Consider the following 25897-nt stretch of genomic DNA (forward strand, 5'->3'; position numbering starts at 1 on the left):
GCTTGATGAGATTAAAAAAAAATCTTATTTCATGAAGTTCTTGTAATAACTTGTTTAATATGATGACATTTTAATAAAGATTGTGAATTACGTGGTTTAACTTTGTGATATATATGTCATCTACATGTTACTGATTATTTACATACAAATTATATTAAAGCTCATCATAAATTGGTGTTTTATTTTACTCTCGATGATGCTTAGGTATCATAAAAGATTCAATTATTTAGAATAATATGACACCTGAAGTGTCATTCTCTCTAATCTCATTATTAAAAATTATAATTTATTACAAGAATACATGAATCATTCATGTAATTACTTCTCTATTGATATCATGCGAAGAGAAAATTAATTATGAGGAAACGCAAGATTAAGACCATATTTCATTTGTCAAACCTCAAATATGCCCCTGAAGTAGCATATCATTAAACGTATGAAGGGTTTGAAGTGGTTTTGTATATATGTCAGAGAAAATTATGAATAAACCATCAACAATGTTGGTTTGATATCATTCCCCGGAGTGAATGTGAATACGCAATGATTGTTGCGATCATGGGCATAATTGAAAATTTGTAACAATTATTATATTAATAATGAGATCGACTATCGGAATTATAATGTTGATCATGCTAATAATGAGATCGACCACCACATGTGGCAAAGAGATTGATCATATATGAGAACAAAATGTGAAAATACTAAAGTGAAATCACATGATCGTTTGAAACGATAATACAATGTTCTTTCATATTTATAGTCTTGCATTAAAGAAGCATACTACATATACGATCATAAACCTAAAGTTTATGGATCATGATTATCTAATGGCATGACCGGTTAGACCACACTGAGTCAATGGTGTGAAATATATTGAGGAACCAAGTGATTATTCATAATACTTATACATGCATATTGCTCTCAAGGGAAATCATTTATTTACCAACTGAAGGAGGGTGTGAATCCCTAGATGTTATGAAATTGAGAAAATGATACACATATCTTAACATGATACCATTTAGTGTTTTGAAAATCGATGCATCGTCTAGATGGTTATCAAGACCGCAACTTCATGTTTGCATGATCTATGGCTTAGCTAATAAGATAGCAAGCATATTATTCCATATCGGTATATTACATTCGGTTATAATAATGAATTTGATTCCCAAGTTAATAATGATCATTGGAATAAGTGTTGAACTTCATAACAGATTATGTTCTTACATAAATTGTTTTGTTAAAGACGATTACTCAACGTCTATAATTCGTTGCAAAGGCAATCATCACGAGAGCAAAGGTTCATGTTTGTATTTGAGTACATATGATTTTACTGTCTTTAAATTAATTCACATCAAGCCAACAAGTTATGATACTTCCTCCCCATTGCAATTGGTTTTTTGTCAGTAACCAAATATTTCTCATCTAATTTTCCGTATGTGTTATATACTGAAATTAATCCACCACAAGACACAAAGATGAGAACTCAAAGGAAGTTGGGAATATATGTTGGTATTAAATATTATATATGATTAAATACTTAGAGCCATTAATGAGATATTTGTTTGTGGCTCATTAGTTTTCACTTCAGTGAATCAACATTCCCAACATTAGGGGGGATTTAAAGCAGTTGGAAAACAAATTTAGTTGGAATGAATTATCATTGATCCTCAAACTAAATTATATGAATTAAAAGTTCAAAGGATAATTCATGAATAAAGATCAACGAATGAATTACCGGATGATTCACTGACCAAAAGAGAGTGTCTAGCTAAGACACCTATACAGACTGCTAATGCTCCAATTAATAAACGTCCCAGAAGGACAAACGCATATTTATAATAGTATAATGCCCGCGTATAGCGTGGTCGACTGATCGGTTCCAAAGGTAAAATTTCCTCGAAATTTGGAGCAAGTAATAAAGATGGTCAAGTCGAGGTGCAGTAAACGGTCTCTTGAAAGAGATTAGACATGATGGTTCTTGAAGAACCTTAGGTACCTGAAAACAAAGAGCTCTCAATAAATTATATTGTATCATGTCTACAAAGATATATGGAATCGAAATAAAGTCGACGTTGTTATAATTTTATTTATATATATAGTTAGCGCTTGAAATGATGATGAGGATCAAGATTCTAAATCTGCCTATAAAAAAATGATTGGCCAAAGTGGAAATACGCAAACAGGGCAGAGTTGAATTCTCTAAATAACGGAAAGTTTGTTGGACCAACAGTCCGTACAACTAAACTTGAAAAATGTGTTAGATACAAACGGGTCTTGTATATGAGTTATGAAAATTCATCAAGTGATATAAAGCAAAATTGATGGCACAAATTTTTTTGCAAAGACCCATGATTAATTATGAGGATTGAGGAGACACATTCTCCAATGGTGGAAGCAATGACTTTCCGATAACTAAAAAGTCTGGTAATATAAAGAGAGAATTGATATGCGTCCAATAAATATTGTGATTCAGTTGATACTGAAAGTTTACAAGAAAGTTTTTGAACGATTTGAATTAACAAATCATGTAAAGTAAGTTCTCGAGAACACAATGATTTTTTGTGTATAGAGTCATATTTGAATATGTTACGGTTATTGAAAGTTGAACATAAATATAACTCCTAAAGAGTTTCCTGATGTAGTTGAATACCTGAAAGGTTAACTAATACATCTTAATGATGGAATTCTTGTGCATCAATAAGCATACGCATAGAATAGCATCTATATTATGAGTACAATATCTCAATAAACAAAGAAATGGTACAATATGGATGATATGTGATACAAAATTGATGTTTTTAAATGAGCAACTTTATGCATCAAAAATCCTAGAAAAGTGAATACACATGCATAATTTGTCAAGTTGGAAAGAAGTTCATGATGGATTGGTAAATGCATGGATTTATGCTTATTAAGTATAGATTAATCGGATTGAGCTTGATACAAATCAAGAGATATTTTGATAAAAAGGGAGATAATTTGGATATAAATAGCCATACTTTTTATCAAAATTTCACTCTTAAAAGTTCACTAAAATCATACACTGATGATGTACACATCATCGAGAGAAACTTATGAGCTTTTAAAGAGAAAATTATTTTTCAAAGACCTTGAAAAGGTGTGATTATTGCTCGACTTATAGTTCGAGTATATGTGTGATTATATGTTTATAAATCCATCGAAGATCTAAGAAATGTTGAAACATTTTACCATGGACAAATTTAATCATTTTAGCACGTTAAAGGATGTCAAACAATGACTCTATTATCATTTCCTATATGAATATGAAATATTATTGGAAATATCGTAATGCATATATGCATTATGTCATACTGTTAGCTATATAGGATTATTATTTTCTTGTTTATATTTATCAGCATGCGTCATGCTAGGAGACATCCGAATGAGTTAAAACATATATTTCACGTATGAAAGATATGTGTTTATATTTTACTAACCCATCAAAACAAGTTTGGTTAGTTTTGTTTATGCAGAGAAACACATCAAGGTCATAGTGTTTACCAGATTAAGCAATAGAAGTTTTCATGTGAAGATCATACAACATTATTCAACTTAAAGATTCAAATGTCAAGTGACGAAAACGCAAATGATTGACTACAAAAGTTTTGGGCAACTTTCATAGAAGATCGATATTTACCATTTTGACGGATATATTAATCAGGGGGAGACAATACGCGCGGCACTCTTTTTCCCTTAGCTATGGTTTTGTCCCACTGGGTTTTCCTAGCAATGTTTTTAATGAGGCAGCATATCCAAGCGTATTGAGTTGATAACCAAGGGGGAGTGTTATAAATATATATTATTATGGTTATCAATACCTAATATAGATTAGGCTTATTCTCCAAGTTATCTTTTCCTATATATACATATCATTGTATCTTATTGTAAGACACACCATATTAATGAAATCTCCATCTTTCTCCCTACATCTCTTTCTCACATGTTTAGCTATTAGGTTTGTTTCACAACAGATTCAATGTTTTTATTTGGGGCATGTTAACATTTGTAAAACACAAAATTGGATTTGATTCAAAGAAACACATTTTATTTTATAGTTTGAACGAAATAAAATATTATTAAAAATATTTGTCTAGATGATAAACACATGGGGTTGATGGGCCACAGCCCGGGTCATAATTAACCCAGTTGAAGTATACAAGTTAGAAAACCCTTTGGGATGTGAAATAAATGAAACTCGATTTTCGAGTTTGTTATTGGACTCGAAAAGTCTAATGGTTTTTAAAATAATTCGGTGAAGAATTATTTGTGTTTTATTTCTTATTCCTATTATGTACAGGACGACATGCTTGCATGGTGAGTAGACTCGAGTGATACGAGTCATGTATGCAAGGATCTGAGATGGTTTGAAGAATTCAAATCATATAAAAATGGATCTGTACTTAGGATGTGAAATGTAAAAGTTTGACTTGTATTGACTTCTGTAAACATTTGTTTTAGATTATGTGTTGTATGTTTTATGGATTAAAAAGAATCTATTATCTGGTGGTTTTAACCAGGTTATTAAGTCAGATAGACATGAACCTTTGTTGGATTCGGATATTTGTGTAATGGAGTATTTAAACCAAATATTAATGTCTCATTTACTATTGAATATGTTTGTATGTCATAATTATTGCAAAGTAGCATAAACTATGTGTATATCTTGTGACATGCCAGGTTAGGTCATGTGAATTATTTTAGAATGAAAGGAAAATACATACTTAAAACAAATTGTCAATTCCTTGATATCTTACTCGGGTTTGAGTGATTAATAAGACATAAATTATTATATTCTAGTTTTGATATAAAGGATCCGGGGGAGGTTGATATTATCCTAGGTATAATAATAAAAGGGAGTAACAATGGTATAGATGATTCAATTTCATTATATTGAAAAAGTATTGAAGAAATTCAATCAGTTTGATTGTTTTTCGGTTAGCACTCCTATATGTAGATCCTAATATCAAGTTTATGTCTAATGAATGTGATTCTATTTCACAATTAGAATATTCAAAGTTAATTGGATATTTGATATATTCTATGATTGCACGAAGACTTACATAGTGTATGTTGTGGGTAATCCTAGTGCTTGCAAGTAGTAAACAAATCGCTTAACTATGGATGTGTATTCTCTTCTGGAGAATGTTTCATGTCTTAGGTAATTAAGGAGTGAATTTACATCATTTAACAATGGAATTCGAGTTTATAGCATTTGCTACAATTGATAAAAGTGGTTGAATGGCTAAGAAACCGTGATTACAAAATTCCATTATGGTCGAACCGATATCACCAAAATCTATCAAGTGAGATAGTGATGACTATGTCAAACGTATAATGGAAAGTCTAGACGGTTATATGTTATACAATACAGTGTGTGATATCAGTTGGTTTGTTATATATGAGTATAATTTGGCTGATAATCTAACTAAAAGGTTAGGAAGAGATCTCGTGAACATATCAGTCATGGGGATGGGTTCAAAGTCCATACTTTAATATTCTATGTCAAGACACCCAATTTCCATCTAATACAACCTTAGATGCTGAATTTAACGCGGAAAGCTTGTCATAGAGATATTGGAACACAATATCATAAACATCCCAAGGGTTGTGTTCGGACCGCAAGATAAAGAAGGTTGAAGTATAGCTTCTTAATAGTTCATTGATAAATTGCAGTGTAGGGGTGCGAGAATAATGAACTACCTATAAGAATATGAAGTTTAGCCGCTTCAAGAAGCTTTGGACTTAAGCTTTGATATATTCTTTGAAGGATTAGGACACAAGCTAGTAAATATTGTGTCGAGTGGAATTTGGATTTATAAACGTATGTGTATTTTGCCTTGAAGTATTCAAATGGATAGCAAGGGTTCAATCCATAGGACACCCCGATATTCGAATATTTTGATCGTGTAATTTACTAAGATGAAAATTCAATCCGTAGGACATTTTCATTTATGCATACGTTTGCGTTTCTGTAATGATTAAGTTAATCATGGATATCACTAAAATGGGGGAGGATTGTTGGTTATTTTAGTGTTATTGGATTAACTTGTCGATGGAGGAAATAACGTTAAGAAATTAAACGAGTTAGGTGAACGCAGGAGTGCGGGCTTGTTTAACAATAATGTTATTTGGGCTTTGTTATTTGATTTTATACTTGGGCTTAAGTATAATGATAAGTGGGCTTATGATTAATCAGTTGGGCTCATGTGTGATATGGGAATTGATTTATATATGTCGATGATTTCATTCTCTGGATAATAACATATCATTCATCGAATATATTGAACAGAGAAGACGGTTACTTCTTCTCTGGTTCTTCAATTTAACACACACAATCAAAATTCAATTCAATGTACAGAAAAATCTCTGTCTTATCCGATAAATCATTGCGTGTAACCCGCAAATAGGTTTATCTGAAAGTGATTCACGATTCAGAGATTAATCCAGACAATTGTTCAAGAAAACAAGATTGAAATCATGATTACAGGTTTGCATCATTAATCGAATTCATCCTCCAGGTACGCAATATATACAACAGTTGTATGTACGGTTTTTTTTAGTGACTCCGTTGATTTTTTTAAAATACACAATTATCATTAAACACTTGTAAGTAATAACCCATTAAGCACAATTTCCATCAAACACTTACATGTTACAAATCTAATATTCATTAATCACTTTATAAGCTCAATAGTAAATAAACACCTAATTGACCAACTCCCAAAAACCATTATCGAATTAAAAAAATAAAATATAATAAAATACAGAACATGGTGAGACCAGAAGTTGTCAAACTAAACCACAGGGGCTGTGAAGTTCAACCAGGTCATCAGATAGTGATCGAACATTCAACACAAGGGGTAAGGTTTAATTGCTCGAATTTTAAGAAATCAGATAGAGGTTCCTAATCATCCCGGTTATTTAGTTGTCCAATGTTTAATGAAACATTAACTTTATTTTGAATTATTAATTGTGATTAGGTTTTAAAGTTTATATATATTTTTTATATAATTACTTAATATGTGATTTATTTAGGATTTTTTAGTCTATGAATTAGGATCAGTCGTTGAGTATTGTGAAACGTATGCTTATGTTTTTAAAACTCTTTATATGTTTATTTTGACATATATGTTGGGGGTGTCGAAGATGGTCCGGGCGGTGGTGAGGCAGCGGCATTTGGAGTAGAGGAGGATGAAGTGGTTGGAAACTTGGAATGATAGGTGGAATGTGGGATGAGGTGTTTGATGTAGATGGTGTGGAGGAGTTTTCCGGTGAAGACGTCTACATGTTTTGAGTGCTTTTTAGAGCCTTTTCATCTTTTGCGAAACATATGCAAAAAAGCCAAAAACTTATGTTTTTAGAGCTTTTTTATTTTGAAAGACAACTTTGTAGGATAAAAACGTGTTTTTGCAATAGCCAAAGATAAAAATAAAATTAAATAAAAAGCTTACAAGCTTACATAAAGTTTATAGAAAATCGAAAATCATGTCAACTTTGCCAAGTGATGGCGGAATCCTTCTCTCTATTTTTCACCTATGAATAACCCAATGCTGTCTATAATAATTGTGTGTATAGTTGTTTTGTTATTGAAAATTTTGTTATTTGGAGCTTTCCATATTCACCACACGCCACCTTTATATTGCTCCTATGATTTTCTTTTTCTTTTTCTTTTTGCAGCCCAAGATAGACTTGTGAAGATTAAAAATATCCTATATCAAACCATATTTGCAATCTCACACGAAACAAAAGATGATCAGCCGTCTCTTTACTATCACAGCCTTCAGACACTGGCGTAGCCAGAAATTTTTTCCTATAGGTTCGGAAAATTTCGAGTGACGGACGCCTGATTGTTTATCACCTAGATTTGGGTTTTCTACGGGTTCGATGTTGAAATTTCTACGGGTTCGATGTCAAAATACACCAACACATAACACTAAAATCAAATTTTGTACGGTTCGACCGAACCCGTTCCTTTAAAAGCTGCCAACGCCCATGCCTTCAGACCGAACTGGAAGCCGGGTTACAACTTACAATTTACATGGTCGGTCAGTTCATAATGTGGTTTGGGCCAGTCTAGTTATCCAAGTGGGCTTTATCTATCTGGGCTGCAATATGTTAAATGTTTTACTGTTTAGTTTTGCAATGCATAATTGCATACACGTGTTTATTAAATTTGGATAGACTTGTATAGTTATATTAGTTACAATGTTATATAACTGACAAGTAGGCTTATATTACAAGCAACAAGTAATGAAGAAATTAATGATCACACAAATAATAGTGATTCTAACCAATATTGAACAAAAAAAAAAAGTAAAATTGATAGATTGGTAAAGTGAAGTTTGAAATAGAAGGTCGTAGTATCAATTTATTGCGAATTGTGCTTAAATAAGGAAAACTAATTGGACATGGGTTAAACATTAGGTGTTAAATATCAATATATCATTAAGCAAGAATGAAACGAAGAGTGGTTGATTCAACTGGTTATACTTATTCTTTCATTTTGTCTTGGAGAGCCCACAATGAGATTGTCTTTGCTAATAAGAACTAAGAAGGCGTTAGTCCATAAACTTCTTGAGGAGATAAAGGCTATTAATTTCTTATAGCTTGAAAAATTGATAAAAAGTTTTCTTGGAGTGGAAGAACAAGAGTAGTTTTAAATTGAAATTTCTTTCTTTGTATCTGGTGTGTTTTGTACTCTAACTTTTCGTTAGCCTTTTTGCTTTTTTAAAATTTGTCGTTCCACAAAAAATATAACCGGGCAAAGATTTGTCAGCCAGGAGTTCTAAGTGTTAAGATAAGTACATAGAGCATTTTAAAACATAACATGCGGTGCACTAAGGGTGAGCGGGTCACTTCACCCCCCAATAATATCGTGCCCTGTGTTCACAAATAACTTTTTTGCCTTGTCCACCCTTATGATAAGGGGAATTTCTTCTTGAACCACAACAACACAAATTGAAAGCCGATGGTTGCTTGCCTATTTGCTCCATCAACCCTCACACTTCTTCCAAGTTGCAAAGTTCGTAAATCTTACACGCAGGGCAGTGTGCTAGGAAGCCCGCTGAACTTGCGTTAGGGTGGGTGTGGGGAGGGGGGGGGGGGTGAGTAGAACACATTGGTCACCCTTAACATAAAACCTATCAAAGTATTTGTGTTCGATACATGTAAACAAGTAAAACACACAATATAAAACACCTAAAGCACGCTCTTTCATCCTTACATTATTAAGATAAATACATAGAGCATTTTAAAACATAACATGCAGTGCACTAAGGGTGAGCGGGTCACTCCATATTATTCAACTCCTTTGATACTCGTGTTTTCCTATCAAAAGGGTATCTTGCCGAATATTCTCCAACCTTAGGGGTGAAAACGGAAACATTAAGAAACACGAGGGACCACCATGAAGAAGAACCATCAACGTATAAAAATAAAGAAAACGCATCAATGGCTTCCTTGCACCTAGCCCTGCACGCAGTAGTCCATAATAATATTATTATTATCTTACTTTTTAGTTTTATTATTATTATTATTATTATTAATTTTCATTTCTAGTTCATCTGTGGATTCATATTATTGCACAACCGATCCAAACTTCAAATATTAGGTCTCCCACCTGTCAATTTCGATATCCAGAGGCAATTGTGCATTTTAATTGGATCAATTATTAATTTCGGATTATTAGGGTTTTGGTGTGATTATGGATAATAAGAAGAAGGAGAGTGTTCCTCTCGTATGCCACGGACATTCACGTCCGGTAGTGGATTTATTCTACAGTCCGATCACTCCAGACGGATATTTTCTAATTAGTGCCAGCAAAGGTTCGTTCCAATTAGGGATTTTGACTTTCACTCTGTTGACTTTTCATCATTTTAATAGTTATTATGAATGTGCTGTTAATGAAAGAGATTAAGTTATAATATTATCATGAAGTGTTACTTATAGCTATAGATTTATGATTCAGATTCAACTCCTATGCTTCGGAATGGAGAAACCGGAGACTGGATAGGAACCTTTGAGGGGCATAAAGGTGCAGTTTGGAGTTGCTGTTTAGATACGAATGCGCTGTGTGCTGCGTCAGCGTCTGCTGATTTTACAGCGTAAGTGGTCGATAGTTACTTCGTTGTTTAGTATTTATCCTTATTATAGAATTTATGTGTTTTGTTTACACAACTGTACACGAGGAACCTTCTATAATTGACGGTGTCGTGCCACATTACTTTTTACTTGCTAAAGATGGTAACTTGCATATAGTGGTTAAAGATTGATAGCATGTTACATACAGTGTTACCTTGTTTTCTACTTATAATGACAAAAATGAATTTCTTTGCTTTGCTAGTATTAACTTGACTTAATTACACCAACATGCAACACTCTTTTACCTTTCTGTCATGGTATCTTGGAAAAGAAACTGTAAATTTTTCATAGTTTGTAATATTATGCCAACTTTGCACCATTGTATGAAACTCTTTTGGTGTAACAAACACATATCTTTATGTTTATAGAATCTCATTTTTTTTTCTGTATCTGTTGAATTTTTAGTAAACTGTGGGATGCATTAACTGGGGATGTGCTACACTCATTTGACCACAAACATATTGTCCGAGCATGCTCCTTTTCTGAGGTGGCTTCTCTTTCTTTATATAATTATTAACTTTTGTAATAAATGATGGATGTGTTCTTAATTCTTAGAATGTGATATTTATTTAGTAATATTAAGTACCAAAGTAGATTAACTTGTTAATTTTTGCATTATTCTACAGGATACACATTTTCTGTTGACTGGTGGTTTTGAGAAAATACTTCGTGTATTTGATTTAAATCGACCTGATGCATCTCCAAGAGAAATTGAGCATTCTCCAGGTTCTATCAGGACTGTTTTATGGCTCCATAGTGACCAAACAATATTAAGTTCTTGCTCTGATTCTGGAGGAGTAAGGTATGTAAACAAATATATAATTGTGCAATTATGTGTTTTGACAATTGCGTAAATTGATGCGAGTTTCTTTAAAAACATAAAACGATTCAAAATATTTGTAATAACTGTTATATATTACCAATTTGCTGTTTAGTATGTTTTTCAATCCGTTGGTACTTGAGATTGTATGGAAACAGAAGAGAAGAGAGAGTACATAATCTAGGGTTTTTTCATTTTTTAAAATTTTTCTTAAATAAAATAAATTTGACAAAAATGCCCTCATGTGCAAGTCACATAACTGGACTTAACGGACAAAACTAATGTTGGCAAAATTAATGTCCATTAGTGGAAAAGATGTAAACTGTGACAGAATGTGAATATAAAGGATGATTGCTGTTATTTTCTTAGCTTGAGGACAAGACTTGAAATTTTTTATATAGGAATAAAAATGTAATTTTCTCTATTATTATTTTATATTGGCAGGCTATGGGACGTGAGAAGTGGGAAAATGGTTCATACCCTTGAAACCAAATCACCAGTGACGAGTGCTGAGGTCAGCAAGGATGGTCGTTATATAACCACTGCAGATGGATCTTCTGTCAAATTTTGGGATGCAAATAAGTATGTTTTCAACTCTTATAGTCTTATGAACAACTTATATGTTTATTTTGCATATATTCTAATATATTTATTTATTTTTATGTTTTACAGTTTTGGATTGGTGAAAAGTTATGCTATGCCCTGCAATGTGGAATCAGCATCATTGGAACCGAAGTTTGGTGATAAGTTTATTGCTGGAGGGGAAGATATGTGGATTCGCTTATTTGATTTCAATACTGGTGAAGAAATTGGTATGAATTTTGTAAATTGTACTAAACATAATAATAATAATAATAATAATAATAATAATAGTAGTAGTAGTTAAGAGAAAGTTGCACAAAATAGGCTTTCATGCGAGGTTAATCCCAATTTATTTGAAGCCTTAATAAAATCGAAGGTTCGGTTTAAAAACCGAAAGTGATGAAGTAGACATCAGGAGGCCTGAAGTTTGAAAGACTATTTTATTAGGGTTTGAAATTAAGACACAATTACCCTCACAGGCACATGCCATCACTTTTTGTTAAAAACTATCCAGGATTGATGGTGGGGACAAAATGTGCAACCCTCTCACAAGTGTTTATACCAAGTTTGCAATTTATTAAATATGGGAACAAACTTGAAAAATGGCCAAACCACAGGGACCATTTCTGCAGTTTTATCTGATAATAATAATAATAATAACAATGTGGATATTGTTGTAGGGTGCAACAAGGGTCACCACGGTCCGGTCCATTGTGTACGGTTTTCACCTGGAGGTGAATCATATGCATCAGGGTCAGAAGACGGAACCATAAGAATATGGCAAGCAGGGTCTTTGAATCCAAAGGAGAAAGAAAGCGCTGTTCCAAATGGGCCTGTGGCAAGTGATGAAACTGGCACAAAATTGGAAGATTTGAAAGTTTAATCAGGGGTTGGTTCATGGTTGTTAACTAGAAACATACATGCATGCATATGTGTTTGTTCCACCTAATTTTGAAGTCTAATGTTGTCATCATATCCTTAAAAATAAATAGTTGCTACTTGTGTTGCTTGTTTGATCTCTTCTTTTTATTCTGTTTCATTTGTTACCCTTTTTTTAACTACTTGAAGTGATCAAAATGCATCAATAAGTAAGTTATAAACCATCTTATAGTTACACAGTAGGAGATAAAATTTATCGTATACATGGACGGCTAGAACAAATATTTCTAGTTTTGGATTAATTAAGATTTATTCAATTGTTTTATGATATAAATAAGTTGAACTTACACATGTATTTTTAGTTGAAATTATTAGCATTTGTAACTTGTACCATTGATGGTCGAATACTTAGTATACTTGGTGAGACAACAAACATTATTTAGGTTGTAAAATCGTTTGAGAAAAGAAAGCACGATGTTTTCTCCAAACAAAATCACAGTTTGACAAGAACGTGACTATGAGAACAACACAACACAATGACCGTGATCCGACTTCCTCATCGCATCATACTCTATTTACTTCTTCTAACAAAAATGTGTACTCAATTCTCGCAAAGAAACCTTGAATCCTGAAAATTTTACAATGGTATAGATGATTCAATTTCATTATATTGAGAAAGTATTGAAGAAATTCAATCAGTTTGATTGTTTTTTCGGTTAGCACTCCTATATGTAGATCCTAATATCAAGTTTATGTCTAATGAATGTGATTCTATTTCACAATTAGAATATTCAAAGTTAATTGGATATTTGATATATTCTATGATTGCACGAAGACTTACATAGTGTATGTTGTGGGTAATCCTAGTGCTTGCAAGTAGTAAACAAATCGCTTAACTATGGATGTGTATTCTCTTCTGGAGAATGTTTCATGTCTTAGGTAATTAAGGAGTGAATTTACATCATTTAACAATGGAATTCGAGTTTATAGCATTTGCTACAATTGATAAAAGTGGTTGAATGGCTAAGAAACCGTGATTACAAAATTCCATTATGGTCGAACCGATATCACCAAAATCTATCAAGTGAGATAGTGATGACTATGTCAAACGTATAATGGAAAGTCTAGACGGTTATATGTTATACAATACAGTGTGTGATATCAGTTGGTTTGTTATATATGAGTATAATTTGGCTGATAATCTAACTAAAAGGTTAGGAAGAGATCTCGTGAACATATCAGTCATGGGGATGGGTTCAAAGTCCATACTTTAATATCCTATGTCAAGACACCCAATTTCCATCTAATACAACCTTAGATGCTGAATTTAACGCGGAAAGCTTGTCATAGAGATATTGGAACACAATATCATAAACATCCCAAGGGTTGTGTTCGGACCGCAAGATAAAGAAGGTTGAAGTATAGCTTCTTAATAGTTCATTGATAAATTGCAGTGCAGGGGTGCAAAGAAACCTTGAATCCTGAAAATTTTGAAGCATTGGCCGTGCTATATTCACCCTCTTCAAAGCCAAGCCCAGTCCCTTTAAAGAAACTTTAGTGTAGTTTGAGATAAAACCAGTTATAGATGATTATAAATTGAGAACCTTTGATTTTAGGACCGTTATACAATGGTCATTTCATTTGTTATTATTATTTTTTTTCCAATTTACAAACATGCACCGTAGGAATGATAGAAATAGGGGTGTTCATTGGTTCAATTGCTTTTGAGCTATTTTTGGCCCTAACTAAAAATCGAACCAATCAAAACAAGAAGTGTATCTAACTTAACCGAATACAACCTTTTTATTTGGCTTGCATATTCGATAAAATCCATTATTGGTCAGTTTATGTGATTGAATTTGGCTTGGTTATTCAAATAAGCAAAGATTTGTGGAACCGAAAACCGAATTCATGATTCATATACGACTAACAATCGAACCGAAAATTGAAGTCACAATATAGTGTTTTTTTTCCTGTTACGAATACGATTCGGTTCTTAGATTTTATCATTTTTTCTTGTTAGAAGAAGAAACAAACGGAGAGGGAATACAAGTTATTCGTTTTTCTTAATATTACACTAGGCTGTCTAGTGACATATAAATAATAAACATACCGTGAATATAAATCGACACTACTACAGTAAAAATAGAACGACTCAAGGGGTGAAGGGTACATACAGTACATTAAGACGGCCGTAATTCATTCTGGTTTTTACCGTTTCTTTTATGAGCGCGTGTTGCCACGTAGGCATCCTTATCCACACCACAAGTCATCCATATATTCGCTCGATTGTTTTCACTTCTCCATCTATCTATCTATCTATCATCATCATCATCATCATCATCATCATCTACCTTTTAACACCATCATCATCAATGGCGACTTCACTCTCAACCTGTTTCCAGCCAATCACCATCTCATCCACCACCCGTACCAACCGTATCAAGCCACCGGCAGCCACTTCCAATTCCAAGTGGTGGACCCCACTCTTCGGCCTCTCACCAGATCCGGACTACATTCACGATACGGCATCCGGATCCGACGGATCGGGTACCGGAAACCTATATCCGGATACCGGCAAACCGCGATTCGCTCCAGGATGCTTCACGGAGGAGAAAGCGAAGCAGTTGCGGATGAAGACTGTTGAAACGGCTAACTTCCATGACGTCATGTACCACTCAGCCATTGCGTCACGCCTTGCGTCTGATGTCTCTGGCCGTTACGATCGTTGACGGTTACTGCTGCCTGGATCTACTTGTTACACGTTGGATAATCTATTTATAGCTTATTAGTCTCTAAATTGTTGAATAACTCGGTTTTAGTGAGAGTTGATTTGCAAGTTATAGTGAAGCTTTGCACGATGATTTATATTCAGTGCAATAGTTTATCATAGATCTAATTTTAACAGATCTCGTAATGTTATTGTTATTTTCGATAAATGTATGCTGATAATGATTTATATTAATATTAGATCCAGGAGTTTGGGGCAACACATAATATTATTATTATTACTATCGGAGATTATATTGATGAATTTTATCCGGCCAAAATGTATTTGTAATAGGACATCGGAGCGTTTGTTTTATTATTATTGTATTGTATTGTATTCTGTTCGATTTTCAAGCACACACCTTTTGAATCTAGTGTGGGCCTGTGGAGCATACCGTTGGAAACTAAGATCTGGTTTGACCGGATCTACCCGGTTTAATCTTTAGATAAGATCACAAATATGTCAATTCTTTAGTTTTTAACTTTTTAGACGTTTTAATTATGAGTGATTAATCTTGTGGTCATAGTTGAAATGTTTAATGCATAGTACATCACAGAAAATTTAGTTACTACAAAACGATTATAATAAAATGGCAGACAAACAGGCTGCATCGCAACCCCTTTTTAAATAGCAAAGACAATTCCACTAAAAACGAAGCTTTGGGACCTACGAGCTTATTCCAGCTACTCTCTTTTACAAAGAACAAGGCTTTTTCGAATAAGTCAATTTATTTTGTTCCGTGAAATACCGAATTCGGTATGAATCCTGTACGAAATAGGAGGGAAACTGATGCAAATCTCTTTATTTGAATTTTGATTTTTAATATCTTTTGTTATTTTTATGTTATCTCGTTTCCTAGTTTATCTTTTCCATGTTTAGTATAAATAGGGATCAAGGTTGTTTTGTTTGATTAGTTTTTGATTAAGTTTTATTGATAAGAACATTGTTCTTGAACCTTTGGTTCGTTTTATCGTCTTTTGATTAATCATGAGTCTCTCGAGCCATTGATTGCTTCCGAAACTGCATCAGTTGGTATCAGAGCTTTTGGTTCTCAAATGGCTCGACGTGAGGATGAATACTTGCTCGCTCGTAGATTCGCCGCCAAAGGCAACGACAGAAGTATGTTTGATTCGCGTGCCCACGGTAGAGATTGGTATTCTACTAGCAGAGTCGCCGACATAGGCAGCTATAGAATCCATCCCGACCCGCGGGATCTCAAGATTAAGAGACTCCGGAAAAGAGTCCAATATCTCGAAACTCAACAGGAGATCGCATGGCTTCGACAACGGATCCAAGATCTTGTGTTGAAAAAGGAAATGAACAAGAAAAAAACCGAATCGGTAATTATCGTCGGGGACGGTGCAAACGAGGAAGAGGAGCATCTTTCGTGCTATTTTCACCCCCGGTTCTATGAGCCGACTTATCCCGAGGGTGAGTCGCAAGATGAGCCTTAAGGTCTATAACGACGATTTTAACTATGATTCTCCGCCCTTGTATAATGTATACGAGGATGAAGAATGGTACTCTTGGATAACTGGTGGTGGGAGTAAAACTCGGGTAGTCTGTCGTCTAACGAGCAACAAACAAGAGACAGAGGTTGGAGCTGATAACTACTGCATGAGACTTGAACCTCCAATATCTGTTTTTAGCAAAACCGAGGTATGTAGTTGAAGAAACGTGGATCGGCTCACTGGTAGACGATCAACTTTCCTCGGGTATGAGTGTGCTATATCACCGATGGTTTTCCGGAGTATGAAATCTTCCACCTACAAAACGAGCAGCACCGTGAACTTACCCCTCAGAAAGGGACAGAGGGGTCCTCTTTGGGGTAACCCTCCGGTGTGAGAATAAGAGATTGTAGGAGAGTAATAATAATAATATGAGAATGAGTAAGGATTTAGAGTGTATTTTCTTGCTTACCTCCCCTTGTGGAGGTGGTGTGGTATTTATAGTGTTAGGGTTTCCAATGATTGGGCTCAGACCCAATTAGGGCCTTTTTGGCCTCCTCCTATTGCTTCGCGCCACGTGTCCTTAGGACACCTGGTGCTTTTTCATTGATTATTCTCTGACCAAGGTATTTCACCTGACCCATGTGCAATCACGTGGTAGCACATGGGTTTTGCTGAGTTGTCCACCTTTCATTGGCAGCTGTCAACATCAGCATATTCTTTATTCCTTAAAGGATACCTTCTGGAAGGTTGTCTGATGAGCACAATCATGGTTGTCCTTATCCTGATTTGGATAAGGATGTGATTGATTATGTGCATGTGTGATATGCGCCTATCCTGGGGATGCGCGAAGTCTTCTCTTTATTCTCACGCGCAGATGTTTCATGCGCAGATGTGATATGCGCAAGCATATGTAATATGCGTGAGCATATGTGATATGCGCCACGCGCAGATGCGCCACGCGCAGATGTGATATGCGTGAGCATATATGATGCGTGAGCATGTGGTATGCGCCACGCGCAGATGCGCCACGCGCAGATGTGATATGCGTGAGCATATATGGTGCGTGAGCATATGTGATACGCGTGAGCATATGTGATATGCGCCATGCGCATAGGTTTTGGCTTTGTGCCTTCATGACATCCTGATTTCAAGCCTCTTGTCTATATCTTGTGGGTTGACCCGCCCCGCTCGATGTTAAGGCGGGTGCATACCTCTTCAGTAGTTCTTTTGGTGACGTAGTTGTGGGTTGCTGCCATGGAAGTGAGGAATCCGATTTCAATAGGCACGATGGTGTTCAAATCATTGAGCCGACTAGTTTGGGAATTCATGAAAATATTGTAAGTCGTTTGAATTTTGAAATTAAGTGGATGGATGAGGTTAAAATAATACGGATAAGCATCCAGCGTCACTTATGTTTTTCAAAATCCAATTAGAAATTGTTTGGATAAAATTGTTGAAATGCTTGCATGGACGTGGGCTACAAAAAGAAAATTCATAATTACTCTATTAGGTGCCTACCTGGTAATAAATTGAATATTGGATCGATGTTATTGGCAACCAACCATCTGAGAAATTTTATGCTAGGCCAACTCAAGTCAAGACTCGAGGACGTGTCTTTCTCGAAAATGCAGAGGTGAAGGGTCCTGACAACCCAATAGACTCAGGTGGTATGTGTTCAGAACCGCGCGAGACGAATTGTGAAGTTGAATTGTTTGGGCAACTCGTGATGATAATAATAAATGAGGAGTGCGTTGATGTTCCTTTTTATCCGGGTGGCTTTGTTTCGAAGGCAAAACTCGAGGTCGAGTTTTTTCGAAGACGGGGAGTATAATGCAAATCTCTTTATTTGAATTTTGATTTTTAATATCTTTTATTATTTTTATGCTATCTCGTTTCCTAGTTTAGTATAAATAGGAATCCAAGGTTGTTTTGTTTGGATTAGTTTTTGATTAAGTTTTATTGATAAGAACATTGTTCTTGAACCTTTGGTTCGTTTTATCGTCTTTTGATTAATCATGAGTCTCTCGAGCCATTGATTGCTTCCGAAACTGCATCAGTACTGATGCAGTTTTGACTAGCAATCAAATGGCTCAAGAACGCAATGATTTCATTCAAACGATTCAAACCGAATGATTCGGTGAACAAGCTTAAAAGCTTACAAATTCTTTTATTCAACATAAACAACTGATTTAACAAAAGACCTAACAACCATATTTATAACTAAAAATAAGTACTTGGACCGGGCCGACTTAATGGACCAGATCCCGCATCAGAAACAATGCATAATTAAGCTGAAGTCTTACTCGAACTCATAGATAGATATAGAACTGTGCAGAAATATGTAATTTATGAAAGTAGTCTGTATGGGGGTACTGGGCGCTACGACTTGCAAGTCACCCATTCAAGAAATGGAATAATTGATGCATTACATATATGTGATCATCATAATCCATATTTAAAAAAAAATCTTGTCATAATACTTAACAACAATGACGATACATATAATTTGTAACTTGCTACGTCACAGACAAATATTTGTCTCTATGATATAGAATTGTAGATGATTTGTTCCAACCAAGTCATTATTTTTAAATAACAGATATACTACTATAAATACAAGAAGTCTACAAACATATAGTTTCCGTCACCTTATGCCATTTAACAAACATGTAGCAAACTTTAACATATGTAATGTAACTAACCAAATAGAGCATTTGACCATTACAGAGTTTATTGATATTTACCTCCCTATGATATGCATACACAAAAGTCAACATGTAGATCAGTTGACCACATCAAGCACAAGCTTACGAGACTTGAAAATCGACCATTTCAAGCGTCTATAGTAACCAGCTTGTAGAAGTGCAAGTGACAATACAAATATCCATTTAAATCCCATCTACAATAACCAAACAACCAACTTAAGACAGCATAACCTTAACTGTAAGATGGTTATTATGATCATAAGTACTACATTAATTATTTACAACTTATATTAAAAAAAAAGAAGAAGAAAAAGGAAAAACAAGTTTTCGGGTCAACCCAATGGTTTAATATTTGGATTAGAAGTAAAGAGCTGCAGATGTTACCAATTTTCTTTCTTCCATTTCGGGCTCAGCGGCCCATGCTAAAAAGCTCACAACGTCTTTTCCCATCTGAGCCATTAGTAATTGCATTAGGAAACTACGTATCGCCCAAAAATAAAAAAAATAAAAAAACTAAAATTGATGTGTTAAAACTTAAAAGAGGGTTCTTTACTTGTGCCTCTGTTGCAGGTGTTCCATCTTCATATTCAACAGCTCCATCATTAAGCATTTTTGGCATCGCAATTGCTCCACCAGGAAAGTAAGGATTATAATGCAGTCCCTCTCATATCTAACACAGATAAGAACAATATTATTAAAAAAGCACGGTGAGAAATTATTATTTTTTAATTCGGCAGAAAAAGGTCCCCTAAAGAAATTACCGAAACACCAGCAGGAGGGTTGCGATAGCCAGTAAGAAGAGCAAATACATAGTTTTTACCATTATGACGGGCCTAAATAAATAAAAATAATGCTGTTAGGAATGAAAAAGAGCAAGTTGTAAAATGACAAAAGCACCCTTGAATCCACGTATATTTTAAGAAAAATCTAGCAAAAGAAAACTTGCCACAAAATTGTTAACGGTAAATGCCCCTCTATGAAAAACTTGTCGCGTCCTAAGTTTTAAAATGACAAAAATACCCTTTATTCCACTTGTATACTTGATTAAGAATTTAAGATACATGGGAATATTTGTGCTATTCCTTTTCTCTAAAATCAACAAAAACAAATGCAAATGATACTTGAATGGTCTCTAAACTTGTTTTAATAGTTAAACGAGCTTAATCAGAACTTTTGAATATCCTGGTGGCCAATGTGTACATTATTAACGAGCTTCTTGGTTACACAGTTCAGATTTGAAGGTAAATCAGTAACTTACTTTAGTAATGAGACTAAGATCGGGTGGATAGGCCCCACCATTAGCAAACCTAGCCGCTTGTTCATTTTCATACGGTTGAGGAAAGCTATCACTTAGCTTTCCGGGCCTCGTAAACATCTCACCTTCATCATTAGGCCCATCAACAAGTTCGATCTCTGCAGCCATAGCTTTTGTTTCTTCCTCAGTGTACGCAACACCAACAAGATCTCTGTAAGATATTAGTGACATCGAGTGGCATGATGCACAAACTTGTTGGTACACTTGATGCCCTCTTCGGATCCTCCACACAGGCATTCACATTAGACCATGGTTGGTTATTTTTATTCAATTATTTACTTACGAGGCATGATCGTATGAACTGAGAATGCCTTGGTGGGGCCAAGGGTAGCTAGCACACTCTAAGCCGTGCTCTGCCTCGTCAGCAGCGTATGTTACGGTTGTGAATCCTAAAAGTCCAGAAATTCCTGCACCCAAAAGGGCAAACATTCTTAATGCACCGGCTCCAGATCCATCTTGACCTTGTTTGGAAACAAAGTATGATAATGGCATGACCCTGTATATCAAACAAAAAGAATTATTAAGCAGAATTACTTGATATAATGCTTCAAGAAACAACAAAGATAACATGAACATATTGAAGTATAAGTATATAATATTGCATTACTATAATGTTTATATATTTAGTTTCATCAATTTCTCTATTATTACTCTTTCAAAACATCATCCTCAAAACATGAAGTCCTGAAGCTGATAACTCTTAGTTCAGATCATTAGTGTGAGAAAAAAACATACATAATTACAAGAATACCTATCTGCATATTAAGATACCAATAACAAATAAAACTTCAATATAACATTCATATTGGTTGAAACACAAACACAAAATTCAATGTACACACATGCATGATAAAAACTCAATACGTTGAAACTACGGCTCAAATGAAAAGTTGCAATCAACAAACGGATTAAGCTACCATGCAGCAGCTAAAATGTTCATATATAGTTAGTTAATTAGTGAAGAAACACTAACCGGACCCCGGGCAGATTACTGGTAACCTGGGGGTTAGATAGATGTTTCCCACGAGGGGTTAGACCCTTTGAAGAGATGGTTCTTCTGATAACCTGCAAAACAGACACCGTGAGCTCGTCACTGAGAAGGGGGGGGGGGGGTTCCTCCTTGTGACCACCCTCCGGCGTGAGAATCAGACTAGATTGCTCTTTAAATATAAAAGTATATTAAGAGATTGCTAGAGCAGATATCAGGTATAATATGATGATAATGTGATACGATATGATAAGATGAGATGATCATACCATTTGTGGTATTTATAGCCGAAGGTAGGTTTCCAAGGAGGTATGGCCGGCTGCAACAGTGTTCCTGTTCCACCAACAGTAGCCTACGCACGTGCCCTGCTGGTAGTTGGTGGGTAGGTAGCGGCTGATAGCGACCAGGCCTGCTGTATACTATTCCTTTTCCACCAACTGTCAGCTACGCACGTGGTATGACAAGAGTTGGTGAGTAGGCAGCGGCTAATAGTGACATACAGTGTAGGAGCATGCTGCTCGCCATACTGTTGTCTATAAGCTGTCGTATCTTTAGTCAGATCTTTTTCCCATACCTCGTCAGGTACAGTACAGAAGATCTTCCCGTATCGTACGGACTGGCTTATTTGGGCGGGAGTATTCCCCCTCCCGCCCTTGTGCGGGATTGTTCCCGGCTTCGCTCATTCCTTCAGGTGACACTGAACGATTGAGAGCTAAGTGCCTTGTGCGTGTAGCCTTGCTGCGCGGGTGGCCTTCCCTAATGGCTTGTATCCGAGGCTGCGGGGACAGGCGGAGTCCTTCACCATTGGGAGGCATTTTCTGCGGGACCAGCTTGCGTACTGCGCGTAAGGACGTCACGTCTCTGAGCATGGTTGGTCCTGCGGATCCAGTTGGTTTCTGCGCAGACGTCCCTGTTTAAGGTGAGTCTTGCGGGTCCAACTGGGCTCTGCTGGGACCTACCTCTTCAAGTCCCCCCAGTCCAATGTTCTTCTCATGCGTGTTTAATAAAGTGAGGTGAACTTTTGGACTTAAGCAAAGGGTTTTGAAAAGGGTTTTATAAGGTTTTCCATGGGGATTCTTCCCGCGGAAGTCCTTGTCACTTGCAGAAATTCCCGAGTTTCCTGCTTGGTCTTTGGTTATGATGCGGGTAGGTCTGTAACCTCCTCGCAAGTCAGGAGCGTTGAGTCCCACTTGTGTGGACTCCATGAGGTTTTGGTAGTTTTGAACATAGTGATCAATTATGTTAAAACCACCAATTCCATCCTGGAGCTTCAAACAACGTAGTTCTCGACGTTCCCGCTATGCGGGGATGTTATTTCCGCTTCCGCAAGCATTGCCCAGAAGATCCTTGGTTTCAATTCCCAGCGGAGCGCTAGGTATGTGAAGGGTTTTGCCTTAACACTGTACCAGCGCTCGTCTTACGGTTACTTTACTTCCAAGGTATTCCTGGCGTCAATTCCCTGCGGGTGCTAGGTGTGTGAAGGGTTTTGCCTTTACACTGTACCCGCACCCGTCTTATAGTTACTTGGTTGCCGAGGAATATTTGGCTTCAATTCCCTGCGGGTGCTAGGTATGTGAAGGGTTTTGCCTTTACACTGTACCCGCATCCGTCTTACGGTTACTTGTTCGCCAAAATTTACTTGGCTTCAATTCCCTGCGGGTGCTAGGTACGTGAAGGGTTTTGCCTTTATACTGTACCCGCATCCGTCTTACGGTTGCTTGTTTGCCAAGGTTTTACTTGGCTTCAATTCCCTGCGGGTGCTAGGTACGTGAAGGGTTTTGCCTTTACACTGTACCCGCATCCGTCTTACGGTTACTTGTTTGCCAAGGTTTTACTTGGCTTCAATTCCCTGCGGGTGCTAGGTACGTGAAGGGTTTTGCCTTTACACTGTACCCGCATCCGTCTTACGGTTACTTGTTTGCCAAGGTAAGGGGTATTTTCCCGCTTACTTTTTAATATTTTCAAAATTTGAATTTTGAAATTCGAAGGGTTGGTGGAAAGATAGGAACAGTCCAAACCTCTGAAACGTCGTGCGACGGTTTCTTCTGACTGTGTCAGGACGTGCAAGAAGTTATGGTGACGTGACAGTACATGGTCATTCCAGACGCTTTTCAGGCGCGTGGGCGAGATTTTCGGGCGCGTGGCCGCGAAATTACTGGCACACGTCCTTTCAACAGCTGTTTTCCAGCTTGCTTTTTGCCACGTGTCATAGTTTCATTGCACCTTCGATTTCTCTCTCCTCCGCATTAAATTCACCGCATTAATTGCGATTACTATATAAAGGGGGAGAGGGTTCTTTGTAATCCACACTTTCACCCTTCTCTTCTTCTTCTTAGCGATTTCCGGCAAATACTCCCCTTTTCAGGCAAGCATTTTCCCGAAATCGTTTTCTTCTTCCTCTGCAATATGTCTTCCCATGATGCTGAAGCTGTAGCCGACGATAGGAGTACTGCTGGCGAGTGCCAGTGTGCTCTACCTGTCGATCAGTACCAGTACGTCGTCAGGAAATTCATGCTTGAGTCTCTCGAGCCTGAGTTTCCTGAACCCCACCAGACTGTGTACGATGCCCCCAGTGGCAAGATCGGGGTATATGCTGCATTCTTTGTTTATGGGAACCTTAGGTTCCCATTGACAAAGTTTGTGTACCGTGTCCTGGAGAGGCACGGTGTGCACCTAACCGAGTTGCATCCGATGGCGATTGCCAAGATCCGGCACTTCGAGTGGGTGTGCCGGATTCTGGGTATTGAGCCCTATGTGGACCGCCTGATGACCTTCTATACTTGGAGGTGCATCCAGGGGTGGTACACCTTGACAACCCGTATTAAGGGTTTGAAGATCTGCGTGACCGAGCGCAGTCTCCGATCGTGGAAGCGGGAGTTCTTTTACGTTTCTGCCCGCGCCATCCCTATTGCCATGAAGTTTAAGAAGGGGCAAGCGCTTCCGAGCCTTCATGCTTCCAGCTACCAGGAGGCGGAATGGTTCGCGAAGATATCCCGGGTCCAATCTCCGGTTTACCGGTTTGCGGAGTCCAGGATGGTGATGCTGGGGATGAGCCGGGTATGGAAGGATGCGTCCCGGTTTCCCATCCTTCTCGAATACGGTTTGAACTCTATTCCTTATGGTATGTCTTGTCTTTCTTGCTGATATGAGTTTGTCTTCTAACTGTTTTTCTTTTCAGAGGGGAACGATTTGGAGTCGCTCCTGTACCCGCGGGAAGCTGACGGTCCCGTGAGGGTGGGCACTCGTGCTCTAGACGAGAACGAGTTGCCCATCCTGGAGCAAACGGCGGATCGGTTTGTGGAGGTCTATGTGACATCCGACCAGATCCGACCCAGGTACCCGTTTCTCTGACCCGATCTCTTTCTTTTATGATTTAATATTTATTTATACTTATATTTTACTTTTAATAATAATAATATACTTTTCCTTCCCGCCTCTTTCTCTCTCTTTCTTTCCGCCGTCCCGTCCCTCTCCTTCTCTCTTTCCGCCTTCTTTTCCCTCTTGTCGCCGTCCCGCCCTTACGCCTTGTTTCCCTCTTTTTCTTCTAACTCTTTGCTTGTCCTTTGTTCCTTCCCGCCTAAGGTTGTCTGCGCAGCTCCACGCGCCAGACCCCTTACAAGGAATCCTGCGTAAAGACCACCTGTTTCAGCGATACGCGAGACGAACTCTTCTCGCAGCGCGCTAAGAATTGTAATTCTTCTCGCAGCGCGCTAAGAACGGTAGTTCTTCCCGCGACGCGCTAAGGATTGTAGTTCTTCTCGCAGCGCGCTAAGAATCGTAGTTCATCCCTCGACGCGCGAAGAATTATAGTTCTTCCCGCGGCGCGCTAGGAATTTTAGTTCCTCCCGCGGCGCGCTAAGAAATGTGATTCTTCCCGCGGCGCGCTTAGAAATGTAGTTCTTTCCGCGACGCGTTAAGGTTGGTTCTGTCTGCCTTCGCGCTTGCGCACTTTTGCCTTCGCGCTCCAGCCTTCTCGCGCTATGTCTTGAGTCTTTTCTTCTGTTGAATCTAGCCGTTGCTTTTGTGTTGTCTTATCTTTTGAGCTGTTGACCTAATCTGCTTTATGTCTGAAAAGCCACTTTTGGCGCAGCATGCGCACCAACCCCATTGGTTGACAGATAAAGTGACTGACATAATCTTTTGAGATCTGCTTTTGCCATGCTTGACCAGTACCTTTATCTGAACCGCCCATGCCTTTTTTTACTGTTCCGTCAGCCTTTTTCTCT

The 25897-nt window shown here is 37.0% G+C and overlaps 1 protein-coding gene and 1 pseudogene across 1 annotated transcript; one reads left to right on the forward strand and one right to left on the reverse strand.

The window, feature by feature from the left end:
- Positions 1-9532: 9532 nt before the first annotated feature.
- LOC143560888 (uncharacterized) lies at positions 9533-12586 on the forward strand. The gene is made up of 7 exons (XM_077049083.1): positions 9533-9845; positions 9989-10124; positions 10567-10648; positions 10788-10963; positions 11426-11563; positions 11654-11793; positions 12244-12586. The coding sequence occupies exons 1-7, from the start codon at positions 9725-9727 to the stop codon at positions 12444-12446; spliced, it is 996 nt and encodes a 331-aa protein (XP_076905198.1). The 5' UTR covers positions 9533-9724; the 3' UTR covers positions 12447-12586.
- Positions 12587-19409: 6823 nt separating this feature from the next.
- LOC143560889 (cytochrome c1-2, heme protein, mitochondrial-like) lies at positions 19410-21163 on the reverse strand (annotated as a pseudogene).
- Positions 21164-25897: the final 4734 nt, after the last annotated feature.

The sequence above is a fragment of the Bidens hawaiensis genome, unplaced genomic scaffold, assembly GCF_021521415.1.
Source record: "Bidens hawaiensis isolate Kalapana, Puna unplaced genomic scaffold, B.hawaiensis_p1.1 tig00020513_1, whole genome shotgun sequence".
In the NCBI taxonomy this organism is placed as follows: domain Eukaryota; kingdom Viridiplantae; phylum Streptophyta; class Magnoliopsida; order Asterales; family Asteraceae; genus Bidens; species Bidens hawaiensis.

Coding starts and splice junctions, on each gene's coding strand:
- LOC143560888 (XM_077049083.1), top strand. CDS start 9,725: ATGGATAATAAGAAGAAGGAGAGTGTTCCTCTCGTATGCCACGGACAT. Junction 10,649..10,787: donor GAGCATGCTCCTTTTCTGAG/GTGGCTTCTCTT, acceptor ATTATTCTACAG/GATACACATTTTCTGTTGAC. Junction 11,794..12,243: donor CAATACTGGTGAAGAAATTG/GTATGAATTTTG, acceptor ATATTGTTGTAG/GGTGCAACAAGGGTCACCAC.